This window comes from Acipenser ruthenus, chromosome 1 (genome assembly GCF_902713425.1).
Source record: "Acipenser ruthenus chromosome 1, fAciRut3.2 maternal haplotype, whole genome shotgun sequence".
NCBI lineage: Eukaryota > Metazoa > Chordata > Actinopteri > Acipenseriformes > Acipenseridae > Acipenser > Acipenser ruthenus.
The window spans coordinates 59,025,745-59,040,217 of NC_081189.1; the positions used below are offsets into that span (position 1 = coordinate 59,025,745).

Sequence of the window (14,473 nt, forward strand, 5' to 3'; positions counted from 1 at the left end):
AGCAGTGTCCCCCACTGGGGATTGAACCCACAACCCTCCGGTCCAGAGTCCAGAGCCCTAACCACTACTCCACACTGCTGCCCCCCTCTTTAGTTCACAATGAGACAGTGGCTGGGAAGCAGCAAAGAGGGATGGAGGGAGTTTGTACTCAAACTACCATAGGTGACATAACCAAACTGGCAAGCCAACAATGATTGGTTTGTGATAAAGCAAAGCAGCGCCCAGAAGGATCATTTCGGTGACTGCTTAAAGTTTCATATTCATACTTCCTCTGCACACTTCCTTCAGCCAAAGTGAATAGTGTGTGGAAAACGTGTTTGAGATATAAACATAATTATCAGACGTGGAGTTTGGTAGGAAATTTGTTTTTAAAAAGCCAGTAAGACGAATGGTAACACCACTCGCAATAACATCCGATGGCTTACCTGTCAAATCAAGTGTTCTGTCAATGAACACTACTGAAGCTTTGTGTTGCGCTGTCTTTCTTCTGTTCTTCGCTTGAGGGTGGTTTGCCAGTTCCCCTGCAATGATTCGACTTGTGGGTCCCACTGCAAAACACTCTTCTCTCACGTTTACAAAATCGAACATTGAGTTCAATCCAGAAACAAGGGATTTGATCTCTATCTGCAGCTCAGGTGGCAGAGAATGCAGATCCACGTCGGCAAGGCTTCCGAATTTCTTTTTGTCTGGACGACTGGTGTTTATCTGATCCAGATCCTGAGATACCAGGGGAAACACACTTCCAAAGGCAGGAGCAATAAGCAGATGAGGCGATACAGGAGCCAAAAACAAGGGGACATGCATCACTTCGGCGGTGTAATTCATGTCGCCCATCCATTCACAAAGCTTTTCCTCAAACTGCTTAAAAACGCGATCACTTTCCATTTCGGGGCTGGCATTATTAGCTAAAAGATGAATGGAGTGAGCAACAGTAGTGAACACAACGCAATACTGGAAAGAGCTGAGGCCGATGATGTCTTTAACTACGTCTGCCGTTCTGCCTTTTAATAGAGTGCTTACAACAAAAACAGCTTTTGGTTGTTTTGCACCCCCGGCTTCGAAACTGGAAAACGGTTTTACATTCTGAGCCCCGGCTTCAAACAGCGTCTGTGCTCCCCCATTCCAATGCAAACTTTCAGCACATCTATCGTCCATGAAAACAACTGCTTTCTTTACCTTTGACCGCACTTTGTCCCAGGTCTGTTGAGTAAAGGCAGAAAGTCCAAGGGAGATTGACATGTTTTTAAATCGGCAAGGCTTTTTTTTTAATTTTAAATAAAGTGTCTACAATTACTTTGATTTAAAAGCACATAGAAAAAAAACCACCGGTACAAGTGTGACAGACTTGACAACACAAACACATGAACGTGTCTGTTTGAGGTGACGTGAACTTGTCAGTCGCACAAATATGATGTAATTAGACCCACTACAAGGTGCCTTGAAATGGAATAGGTAGATGGGAGAGGCAGGAGAGACAGCCAGCCTGTCTTTGGAGAGGCTTTATTTGAAAGTAGGGCTCCTAACGGAAATACAATCTATTGCTTCCATACATGCAATATGGACATTCAGAGATACGTTATTCAAATGCGTGTTTACCACACGGAAGACAATTCCAAAATGTTATATTTAACAAAAATAAATAAATAAATAAATAAAAATCTATATGTCTATGGCATGAAAAATGGCAACCCATTTTGGTCTATCATTCATTTTATCTTGGAAATTTTTATATAAATGATATTGATATTAGTGTGTGTCCAGCTAAATAGTTGTAATGTGTATTGTCAGTATGATTGGCATACTATCACCACAAACTGCAGAACTGAAAATTATTTGAGTTATTTCAAATGAGAACACTAATATAGAACGAGACATCACGTACAGCAGCAATGCACACTGTTTTGCGTTGTAAATAAACAAATTATCAGTAACAAATACAGTACTGCTTTATTTTGTTAACTGCATTAAAACGTTGCATTACATATTATTTATGTTACAACTGTACAGACTATATAATGACAAATGAATGGAAATCTGAACAAACACTGCAACCGCTCTTCCATAGGACTCTCCTTACAACATCAGCAAACTTCAACACCGACTTCACATGTTTTGACCAATGGCAGAACATTTCCTGTAGAAGCGCGTTCCTTCCTTGGTGTATTAGTGGCGGGTGAAAGTTGAAAGATTGGTCTGTGTAAAAGGAAAACGTGGGGGCTTACCGATTTTTAACATTTTCTGATGGGTTAAATCATAATTTGAATGTATATTGAGCTCTATTTGAAACGTTACAGGGAGGGCTTAATAAAAAACTACCCAAAAGTCTACTAAAAAACAAACAAAAAAAAAACCCACAAGCAACCACCGTGCTTTGAAAAAAATATGTCTGCGGAAGAAACGGATAAATCGATGGTGACTGATACAAGTGCAGAAGCAGGAGACGGAGACGGAGATGGAGACGAAGAGGAAGAATGGCTTTATGGGGGTATGTATTTTCTATTGGATAAAGGCATTTTTTGTATGTTTCTAAGAATTCCGATTTTATGCATTATTAAGTTTGAATTAACTGTATTGAGATCGTAAAGACAAACCTGCTGCGCTTGTGGGCCTGTTCTTTGTACAGATGATCTCTACATACCTGCTTACAAAAATTACGTTTTTCTAAGTAATACACAACTAAAACACCTATCTAGTTGCTAAATGATCTTACAAGTAATTAGCATAATTTCTTCTGAAATCGGTTTATTGAAGGTTAGGTATTAAAATGCATGTTCATATTATTAGTTTTACGATTCTCATACAGTATTGATATGTGTTGCATGTGTGTTTGTTTTAATTAACAATGATAATTTTACGCTTATAAATTTAACATTACGCTTGGTTGTTACATTGACGAACAACAAGCACCTTCGTTTCCATCTGTGTTTTGTTGTCTTCAGCTAAGATTTTCTAAAGAAATTGCCCAAATATTAGCACTGGTGTTCAGTGTGATATTAATAACACGTTACTGTTTTGGTCATTAGGTCATTGGTTGCTTATTATTTGTGTGTGTTTCCTTTTGGTCAGATGAAAGTGAAACTAAAGAGGAGGAGGCGGAGGAAGCAGCAGCACCAGTCACTGTCAGGTTAGTCTGTTTCATCATTACGTTTTGAACAGCACTCATGCCTGTCTGAGATTGTTGGTGCAAGGGACTTCCTCGGGTAAATGTATGGAAGACAGTTTCCCAAGTTTATATTAAGTATATATCATCTATTTGAGTCTTTGAAGTTATGGATGATGCACCAACAGTATTTTTGTCGCCGTTAACCTATAAAACCCAAAGGGTAAATATGTTTAAGCATTTTCTCTGTATCATAACCTACGTGGTATTATCGGTGTGCAGAATCCAAGTTGCCAGCTTTTTAATACTTCCTGATTCCAAAGAAATTGCATGATGCATACTATGGACCAGCACTGCTATGCCAATGCAAGCAGCTACCCTAACATTCAGGAAATGCCAAAACAGCTAAAAAGTGCTATGCAGTGGCTGGCAGTGAGCACAGAGTTGTCAAACTTGACTTGCCAAAAAGATTTAAACCACAATCTCAGGGTTCTAAATAGGCAAAAGAAAGGACAAGGCCAAAATGTCCTTCAGTTCAATACATTTGGAAAGGGCACCAAGGCCACTAAACATAAATCAAGGCCAAAGTGTAGGATGCTGTGTAATTTGGCTTAGGATTCATATACTGAGCATCAAAAGAAACGTATCACTTATATTTGAGCATCAAAAGAAACGTATCATTTATATTTGAGCATCAAAAGAAACGTATCACTTATATTTGAGCATCAAAAGAAACATCACTTATATTTGGATAACATTCACTAGATGTGATCGAAAAATGTTTTAGAGCAGGTGCAGTGACTTTTTATTGTGCTAATTAACAATTGACATCACGAAGATGCTGCAAAATGATCTTTCGACCTTGGGTAGGTGTTGTGACTCTTGGTCTCCCAGTTCGTGGCCTGTCATTGACAGAGTGTGTCTGGTTATACCGTCTCGCCAGGTTTGAAATTGCTGGCTGTGATCACCTAAGACTGCGAGCCACTATACGCTGCCCTAGTCCAGCCTCCAACATGCCGATTGCACGAAGGTGCTGCTCTCTTGACAGATGTGGCATATTGTGTTTTTTCTCTGATTTTCTATGTGGCTTTTATTCAAACTTGCAATTCAACAGCTGAAATCACTCCATATCCAGTGTCCAGTCAACTGTCTCACTAATTAGGTGATTAAGTGCATATCAGGGCTCTACGTTTAGATTTTTAACTACTGGCCACTTGGGCCCCTGTGTTAGTGTTTTTACTGGCCCAGATGTAATTTTATCTGGCCCAATATATTTATATATTTTTTCATGATGGTTTTTATTTTCAGCATGTTTCTAACTGTGTGGTAACCAAAGAGAGCTCAAGTCTCAAAAGAAAGTGGCTAAACGAAGCCTTTCAATATATGTTACTTCAGCCATTTAACATGCACACATTTGTGTGTGCTTGTCGGAAAATGAAAATACTGTATTCAAGATTTGAAAATGTATGTGTACAAATGATACTCATTTTTTCACAAGCAAACCCACAACCAAGCTGTTAGCATATTTATTTAGCAGACACCTTTTTCCAAGGCGACTTACAGAGACTAGGGTTTGTGAACTACGCATCAGCTGCAGAGTCACTTACAATTACGTCTCACCCGAAAGACGGAGCACAAGGAGGTTAAGTGACTTGCTCAGGGTCACACAATGAGTCAGTGGCTGAGGTGGGATTTGAACCAGGGACCTCCTGGTTACAAGCCCTTTTCTTTAACCACTGGACCACGCAGCCTCCTATATATGTATGGTCACAGCAACGCTAAAACTGAATTATAATAATCCTAATTAGGGATGGGTCCGTGTAGCCAAATACATGATTACACAAAAAAAAAAAACTATTCGAACAGCATATTACATATTCGAGTACACAAAAAAAAACCTTATACATTAGCTACTAGTAGAAGCAAACGCGTCTTTCTTTTATTTTTTTAATGCTGATGCTTAACACGTTATGTCAGTCTTAAACCCATTGTTTGCATATTAAATGTAAGGACCCTAATTAATTATGCAATGCTTGTAATAGCAACATTCTACAGTAGTCGTATTCTGTTTGAAATTGTTGTCAATTTTATTGCCTTGTTTTTAGCTAATGTTAACAGATCCCTGCATGAGTTCCTCTGTAATGACTGTACACAGCAGCTTCTGCAGCTGTTGCTAGCCAGTTGTGAAGCAGTTTCTGGGAGCTTGGCACTGGCGAAGTTTGAATGTGTGAACTGAAATAAAATAATGTATATAGCAAGTGATAAAAGAAGTAATCCAAACTTGGGTAACATCGAAATTAGAAAGGTAATTTAACGTTATGATGAATATAAAGACATACTAAATGTTAAGCAGAACAACGCAGTGACTGATAAGAAAAGGCAAGATACTTGGAAAGGAGTTCTTTTTTAACTCTGGACTGCAGTTCAATGTAAAACATCTACTGTTGACTTTCTGTGAATGGATGGAGTAACATCAGCATTTGCACTGACCATTAAAGGTACAACCAAGTATCCTTGTTTTGAATTACAGGTTATTGAACAAACAAAGTAACTTGACTTGGATTCATCTGATGTCAGTACTTGATGGCTAGTTGTAATTAGTAATGTTAAACTGTTGTAATGTATTTTCTATTGTTTTGGCCAGGTTACAATATTTACACTTAAGATTATTTTATAAATATTTTTTGTTAGAATTAAACAGATGTAGAATATTTAGGTTGCTATATGATAGGTGTTATTTAATTCTGAATACACTACAGCAAAAGTAATTTGGTGGTTTGCGCAATATTATTCTGCTTTTGCTTTAATTGGAAGAGATACGCGTTGTGATTTTGCTGCTCATTGAGTTCTGTATTTTAATACAGTAAACAAAAGGAAAAACTTGTGCCTAGGGAAATAGGGTATTGAACGAAGAAATCTCGTCTTGGACTTGTTTGTACACTTTTTGAACCCGGCTAAACTTTACCAGCTTACATGTTATGCTGCCTGCTGTACACACGCATTTGCTTTTTATTCTTGGTAGCGTAAGGGACCAGAGTTCGGGTAATTGAATACACAAAAATGTTGCACCCTGTGTATTCAAATACGAAACTGTTTGAAATTCCCATCCCTAATCCTAATAATAAACACTATTAAAACAATATTCATAATACAAAATAATAACTATCCTTCTCGGAGTGTTGTCGCTTGTGTAGCCTCTCCCAGTCAGAGCCAATCTTGCTGAGTGATACCAACGAGTCCTGGAAAGATTGTGAATGGCATTTTTGACCTGAACACATCGGATTCTAAATCAAAAAGTTAGACAATTCGATCGTGTATCTGGGTATCCATCGCAACATCTTACTGTGAGACTGGATATGATGTGAACGAAATGTTGAATTCACAACAAATAAAGCTGCTGTTTTATCTGCAAGTCTGGGAAACTGATGCCTAACAAGGCAAAACATTACTTTTTTAATGAAGCCAGATGAAGCCTCCACTCCTAATTGTTCGTCTTCATTTTTTTCCATAATTACTTTCTTTATGATTTATTGATTTCAGCGATTTGCTTTTGGCTTATTCGTTGCTTAGTTGTAGAAAACCCGATTTGTAACAGATTTGCCATGTCGCGGGAACGAGTACCACCAACACAGCACTTCGGTACGCAATCTCAGAGTCTGACTGTACCACAAATATGACGTGCGGCCGGAAAGTTAGGATTAGTTCGTAGTTATGTTTAAGAAATGGTTTGTAAGTTTTCAGCTTTTTGGCACACTGGCCCATTTTCCTGGATTCATGAAACGGAAGCCATGTGCAATTATAATTTTTTTTTATATATATATATATATATATATATATATATTATACTAGTGAAATGTTACCGGCCCTGTCGGGCCTGTTGTGCTTCATAACTACTGGCCCCGGGCCGCCGGGCCATGGTTAATGTCGAACCTTATGCTTCAGTCATAGTCACTCAAGAGTGTCATGGTCAAGGATGAATGATCGAGTGATTAAAAAGAAACCAATAACATTTTGTCAATGTCCATCATTATATTAGTAATACGTTTCTTTTGATGCTCGGTATAACGTATTGGCCACAGAAAGAAACAACACAGTTTAACTATTTATTTGTTCAGAAAATGCTGGTTTTTGGCAAAACCTGCCTCTACATTTGTATGAACTGTCCTGTGTGGCTACTAGCTTGCTGGCATGTGCCCACAGGGCCAGAAAATAAGTTTTTTGGCAAACAGCTTCACTGTTCAGAAGAACACAGCTGTCATTACCGAGACCACACAGAGAGCAATTCAGCACTTGGTAGACGGGGTAGCTCTGCACCGAGAGGTGGCGAGATCCCAGATCAGGAAATTAAACTTCCCCAGTGGCTATACGGCCAATTGCATTGCCACTGAGCAGCCCGCCAGCAACCTAGTTTCGGTTGAGGACGTAGCTGCCTGCACTGCAGACAATGGCTTTTAAAATTGACCATTTTGTTCAATTTTAATAGCATATATACTACACAGTTTAACCTAAGCTAAACTCTGAAATATCGTTCCAGCGTGCAACATAAAAAATGTGAAGCCGCTGTGTTTCATTTATGGATGAACTGAAAAAACATACACTTTATCATGATAGACAAATAATGACAATAAACACTAATACAATGTAGAAAAGTGTTTCCTACTGTTTTGAATTTGTTGGCAATTGAACCACATTCAAGTGTGTTACAGTAAATATATTTTTTTAAACCTGAAAGAAATTTACATGTGATGTCAAACATTTCCAAACTACTGACCTGGAAAAGGGATCAAGTTTTGGCATTGCTGCACATGGTAGAAATCCATGTGCTTGAAAGGGTAGTGTTTGTTTAGTTTTTTTGTTTTTTTTCCCCACTGATGAGACTGAAAGGGTACATCAGCACTACATGAAAAATAAAACATAAACTATCCCACCTTGCTGTTCCGAATGTATTTGGTCATTGTATAATAATCCGTATGCGCCCAAACATCTGCATAATGCCGCACTGCCAGTGTCCAACATCATTCTTCTGGACCATCTCTTAAAAAACTTGACTTCCGCGTGTACTGTCAGATGTAGTGGCGCATGCCCAATGAAGCGCTGTGTAAGCTATATTACCTCCGCGTGGAAACACACTAGTCTGTGTGACAAACATGGTCCGTCTAATTTTCCATAAGGATGGAACTTGTACCTGCTTTTGTTTTGTGTAGTAGACATCTTTCACATTGTACATGTTTTCTTCTCATGTTGTATTTTTATGTATTATAATTATTGTTGCATTCAATAAAAAAGTCTGCTGTGTAAGTGGTTTGCGGGGAAAAGAAAACCTAAGACAGAGTTGTTCTCATTTCCAACTAATGAAGGGACCCACCCACAATTATAGCAGCGCTGTGTTATTTCAATATACTTAGCCTTGCAGAATGGACACGTATCAAATAAACTAGTTAATGAGATTCGGAAATGAGGTCTTTGAGGATGATCCAACCTAAAAAAAAATATTGCATTTTTTCATCCTTCGTATTTGGTTTTCATTTGCATTTCCTTACACAACACCTGCACAATCATCTACACACCATTGAGTGGGAAAGTCGAATCCGGCCACAAATTCCATCTCCCTATCAGTTTCTGAACAATCTGATGTTGAAATATGGTCTGGCATTATTTCGGACGTTCCCTGTGTACAGCCACACTGTGTTGCTGAGGAAAATTTGAATTTAAACTGTTAATGACACAACTTTGATATTTAACAATGTTTCTTTTGCCAAGATTACGTATCAACATTATCAACATGGTGCTTTTGCTAGGATCAGGCAATTGGTGTTTTCACCACTTTGGACTCGGTGGTGACCCTTGGACAAAATGCCTTAGCTTTGTATTTATTTTTGTTTAGCATACACCATTATACAGGAGCACTATTAATATTGCTGCGATAAATGAGTTTAGCACTGCTGATTTGGCTATGCCCAACTTTTGTGCTATGGTTCTAATTGAGTTCCTCTTTTCTTTTAGCATCCAAATCGCTTGCTTTTCTTTCATAGACATAGAATGTTGGATTATGCCTACTGACACCAAACACAGACTCCAAAGGCAAAAGCAAAGGATAGAACTGGGACTACACATTCACAGCTCTTTTATGTGTGAACAGTCAATGCAACAGGAAACACCTGATCAATTAGAAACACCCGTGAGCCAAATGTCCCAATACTTATGCTCACATAAAATGGGGGGATGGAACTCTGAAAGTGCTGTTATTCTTAGTTGGTAAAACATATATGTGTTGAAACATATATGTGTACTTATGCCTCATATTCATCTTTTAATCGTATTTTCATATTGCTTGAGTGTACAGCAAAAATAGCCATCTTGACTTCACTGTCCCAATACTTATGGAGGACACTGTATATTTATCTATCTATCTCCTTTGTTTCAGCATCTTGCCTTATTCAGAGATTTAATTGTACATTTTTTTTTACAGAACAAATTGCTTGGAGGGTTATATACCTTGTTTATTGATTTATAAAGCACAATGTAAAGTAGAACAACCTAATACTATTTAAATGTAGAAACATTTCAACCAACTGGAAGTCAAACTTCAACATCCTAAAAAGATGAGGCAGGCAGAGGTAGGTTTCTTCATGGCAGCACTGCCCCTAAGACCAATATTTGTTTCCATAAAAGAGACTGTACACTTGGATTCAAGTTCACACTCAGTCAGTTAGACAACATGGCATTTAATGTTGAATATAGCGTCATTTAATTCAGATTTGATAACGCATTTATTTGCCTTTTCTTTTCACAGTGCATTTCCTCCACCTACTGTTGAAGAGGAAGCCACTGGAAATGGTGTAGCGAAGCAGGTCATTATTTTATATATTCAGTTCGCCTGAAAATGTCAGAATTGTGTACAGTCACAATGTAATTGTGAATGCTTGCTCCATAAATGTTTTTTGACTTTTAATATGAATATTGAATGTGGATGCAATTGATCGTTAATGTACTGGAAAGTAAGAAAAATCTTGTTTGTTAGCCAGTTAAATGTGATTTCTGTGAAATACATTGAAATGTCACTTCTAGTTTCTTAAATTAATCACCCTTGACCATGCACATGATCCCATTGCTTTATCTGAGGGTTAAATGACTACATTTTCTACCATTTTGAGTCTCATGGTTTTGTAAGAAGTAAACTTCAATTGAATATTGTATTTTTGTAATTGTTTTACATACAGCACTGTGAATGAATGTACATAAACAATCTTGAATACCACCTAAACGGCTGACCTATTCAAGGCTATGTCTTGTTTCATAAGTGGTGTTTCCCTTTTGGTATTGCTAGGACACAGCAGTAGAAGACGATGAGGACACGGATAGTGACAGTGATGATGATGACGATGACGTTCGTGTCACCATCGGGGACATTAAAACGGGGGCACCTCAGTATGCGTGAGTACATTTTGTAAAGCAGTTACTTATAGATGTTTTATAAACTGTGAAACGAGCTGTGTTGACGACACAAGGAAAGTCTTGTTCATTAGTGGAAAGAGTTATAATTTACCTAAAACAATAACACATTTTAGGTCTCAAGGGTACCATTTTTAAATTTCTAATTAAATCATATTTGGTCTATATAACCACAAATAAGTGCATGTCCTTTAGGGATGGGAATTTTATGTTTTTTAAATGTATAAACTCTAAAGAAGTGGTTAAACGTTGAATAATATGCCAGGCGATAATCGGTCACGGGACAAAATTCACCAAACGCATATTTTTTAATGTATTAATTTTAGAAATTTATTTTATTAGTCAGTCCGTTGCTTATCCGACTGCTGTGGAGCCAGAGTAATGGGTTTGGCAATTGTCTCCAAGTAGCTACTGCATTATTTGCAAGAAATGCAACAAATTGTATATATGGGAAACTAAAAGGCTTTTAGCAGATCGGTTTGTAGAACACTTAAGAAGCATTCGCATTAACACCACTGCATTTCCAGTAGCCCATCACTTCAACAGTGATGATCACACTGCTGAAGACATCACAGTCTGTGTGATCAGTCAGTGCTATGGAACAAATGTTGCTTGGAAACAAAAGGAACGAGAATTTACATTTACAAATTACATTTTTTAAAAACGTTTTCTTTCATATACCGTCAATTTTGTACACTGCAGTTTTTTATATATATATATATATATATATATATATATATATATACACACACACACGTATGTATGTATGTCCCGTTTGTGGCACCGTTCCCCGAACATGCCATGTTCATTTATTTAAATAAGTTACTTGAACAGTAGTGTTAATATAACATGTATCGGCATCTGTGCATTTGATAGATTCTGTAACACATGGAAGCTGTGTTTTTTTATTATTATTATTATTATTGGTTTTGTTCTGTTCTTTGATATCTCAATAGTGCAATACAAATACAAAGAGAGACATTTACTAAGATAAAAATAATAATACAAATGCTTTAAAAAGACCAAATTCCCATTTGGCTTATTTTTAATTTATTTTTTAGATTCTGTTGATTTTTTTAGTATTACTGTAGGATAGCCACTATAAGATCGTTGACTTTATTAAAAATGTGCGTGGATGAATCTACCGGTTAATCAACTAATGCCCATAAATTAACCAATCAAAAATGTGAATTGAGTGACAGCCCTAATTTCAATATATTTGGTGTGTGGTTTTTTTTTTTTTTGGTGTTATTTGCTTATATAGTGGTTCTTTGCTTGGAAAAATGTAATATAAAGAGTGTGTGTGTTTAGATATGGTTTAAATGTTTAAACATTAATAAAAATGAATATAAAGCACATCCCTAAATGTCCTTATGTATGGGAGATGCACATGAGAAGCACATTTGTGCTTATAAAATATGTTCTGCTTTTAATAATATATTTTACTATTATCAGTTTTACTGTTATCCTGCTGTTGTTGTTCAGTTTCTGTAATAAATTGCATGTATGTTTTACATATATACAAACGTTAACTTACTGTTGAAGTGAGGATGTCCACATTTAGGATTCAGGCAATTTTGTGAGTATTTTGTTTTACTACTTTGTAGGTTTTTTCAGTTATCAGTTAAAACCTAAAACTTCAAGCCCTATCTATATCAAACCAAAGGAAAAACTGCGTATACTCAAGTAAAAGCCCACCTACCTATTACTGCAATAACAGTAGACAATGCTGCATTTTAAGAGCTTGCATTTACTACACAGCAGGCTAATATTTATAGTTGCATGTTTATTGTTGGTTAACTGTTTTATGTTCCAGAGCCTATGGCGGGGCACCAGTGAATCTCAATATTAAGACAGCTGGAAGGCCGTATGGGGCAGGTAATGAAGTTCACTCCTGTGTGTTTGATAGGACTTACTAAAGCTCTGTTCATGGATTAAGCAAACATGTGTCAAATGGTTGTGGTAAAAAGAAAAGCCAAAAATTAAGAATTTGTTACTCTCAAGAAACCCAATCAAACTAAATTGCCATATAGAAGGTGGTGATTGCAAGCAGCATATAAATACCAGCAGATGTGGAACAATGTGGGACGAAGCAGCAGCATTTAAACATACCCATTTTGAGAAGTTTGAGGAAATAGCATACAACTTTAAAAGACTAGGGTATCAAGTGAGCCAGTGTAGTCTAACATTTGGAAACATGCCATCACATCTATGTATCTTACACCTTTACTTTTCGCTATGTTCTAGTAGGAAAATCAAAGGGAATCGATCTTGAAGCACCAGGAAGTATCAATGGTGTTCCACTACTGGAAGTAGACTTGGATTCTTTTGAAGACAAACCCTGGAGAAAACCAGGTAAAGCATAAAGTATTTCACCTGTGTAATGTTTTGCGGAAGATTATTTTCCATTTTTTGTTCTACAGCAAGTCATTAGAATTTAAATGGGATCTTTTATCAGCGAGCGGGTTTAACAGACCTGGATTAGCACTAGTCTTGAACCAGTTTACCTTGATTAATATTGAGTAGTGCAAGATTAGCGCTGTTCTGGGTCTGTGAAACCAGCCATATATTTTTAGATAATATTTGAGTAACCAACATAAATCTACATTGGCAGTTTAGTATTGCAAGTTTGGCCGTGATGACTGATAATCTTGGCTTTCAAATCAAGGCTCATTAGTATTAGCAGCATAATTCCTGCCCCACTTCTATTATGCTGAATATTTATTTTTTTCAGGATATGTAGATTTTTGTTTCAAATATAGCTCTATAGATTCCTTATTTCTAATCATTTGTAGTAGGTACTACAAATGAGCTCCATCTCTGATGTCTCTAGTAATAACGTAATGACTTTAATATGATATACCTGTTGTTTGTTTGAAACACCCAGTCTAATTGAAATGCTTTTTATTGTTTTTGAAATTTAATTAAAATGATCTTGTCAATTTTTGTGTTCAGGTGCTGATCTATCTGATTATTTCAACTATGGGTTCAATGAGGACACTTGGAAGGCTTATTGTGAAAAACAGAAGAGACTGAGAATGGGGCTTGAAGTTGCAACGGCTACCTCGACAAGCAGCAAAATTACGGTGATTAGTAAAGATAGCTGCATCCTGAAAACGTTAACCTTGAGATGCAGTTGTATTTGTTTTACATTCCAATATTGAAAGGCCCTGTTTGGGGAGCTTATACGTAATTGACATTCCCCACTGCCATCATTGCTACTTCAACTGCTAATATATAATAAACCATTACAGATGCCAACTTTACATTTTCTGTTTGAAACGTGACTTAAGATGATGTAGTCATGGATGTTTTGGCTTGCAGATCAAAAGACCAAAGACTTTAAGGTATTGACTTAACACTCAGTATGCAACTGCATTATACGATTCAATTTGTGGTAGAGAGTTTACAAATCTGTAGCAACATCTTTCTTTTTCTTCTTCTCACTATGGCAATTAGAAATGGATCTATAGTCCCCAAACAGCACTAAAATACAGAACAGAGACATTAATGTGGATGCAAGTTAATACATTTCTCAACATCCTTTACACTCAGCTGTTCGAATTAGGGTGTTTTGTTTTATTCACTTTTGTCTTCCCTGGGAGGGTTCCAAAATTTGAATGAACAGGACATTTTGTGTTAAGGGAATTTATATTGTAAGAAGTAATTTATAATAAGCAACTGCTAAATTTTGCCAGGTCCTTTGTCTACAGAGTTTGTTTTAACGAAAATTCACCTCTATGATCTGAAAATCTGCATCAACATTGCTTTATGCAATTTTGTTAAAATGACAGATACAGGATTCAAAGTGTGGTTAACACTGGATCCACAAAGGCCTTCTTTCTATGGTTAACTACCATAGCTTTATATTTAACTGCAGTATTTGGAAGTTGAAGAGTATGTTGAAAATAAATACATTTA

General features: G+C 36.8%; 2 protein-coding genes across 5 annotated transcripts in view; one reads left to right on the forward strand and one right to left on the reverse strand.

Annotated features, from left to right (window-relative positions):
- LOC117420925 (sec1 family domain-containing protein 2-like) overlaps positions 1-1,448 on the reverse strand; it is a 207,479-nt gene extending 206,031 nt beyond the window's left edge. For both annotated transcript variants that reach the window (XM_034034686.3, XM_059026650.1), the window contains exon 1: positions 426-1,448. In XM_034034686.3, coding sequence (XP_033890577.3) covers positions 426-1,239 — 814 coding nt within the window. In that variant the 5' untranslated portion in view covers positions 1,240-1,448. The remainder of the gene's footprint in view (positions 1-425) is intronic.
- A 594-nt stretch (positions 1,449-2,042) lies between these two features.
- The window catches only part of LOC117421139 (pre-mRNA 3'-end-processing factor FIP1-like), a 47,859-nt gene continuing 35,428 nt past the window's right edge, over positions 2,043-14,473 (forward strand). The window contains exons 1-7 of one of the 3 annotated variants that reach the window (XM_059026662.1): positions 2,043-2,485; positions 3,067-3,124; positions 9,894-9,951; positions 10,428-10,534; positions 12,369-12,430; positions 12,800-12,907; positions 13,508-13,638. In XM_059026662.1, the coding sequence (XP_058882645.1) occupies positions 2,383-2,485; positions 3,067-3,124; positions 9,894-9,951; positions 10,428-10,534; positions 12,369-12,430; positions 12,800-12,907; positions 13,508-13,638 (627 nt within the window). In that variant the 5' untranslated portion in view covers positions 2,043-2,382. The remainder of the gene's footprint in view (positions 2,486-3,066; positions 3,125-9,893; positions 9,952-10,427; positions 10,535-12,368; positions 12,431-12,799; positions 12,908-13,507; positions 13,639-14,473) is intronic. The other 2 variants (XM_034035122.3, XM_034035123.3) reach the window with 2 other exon arrangements.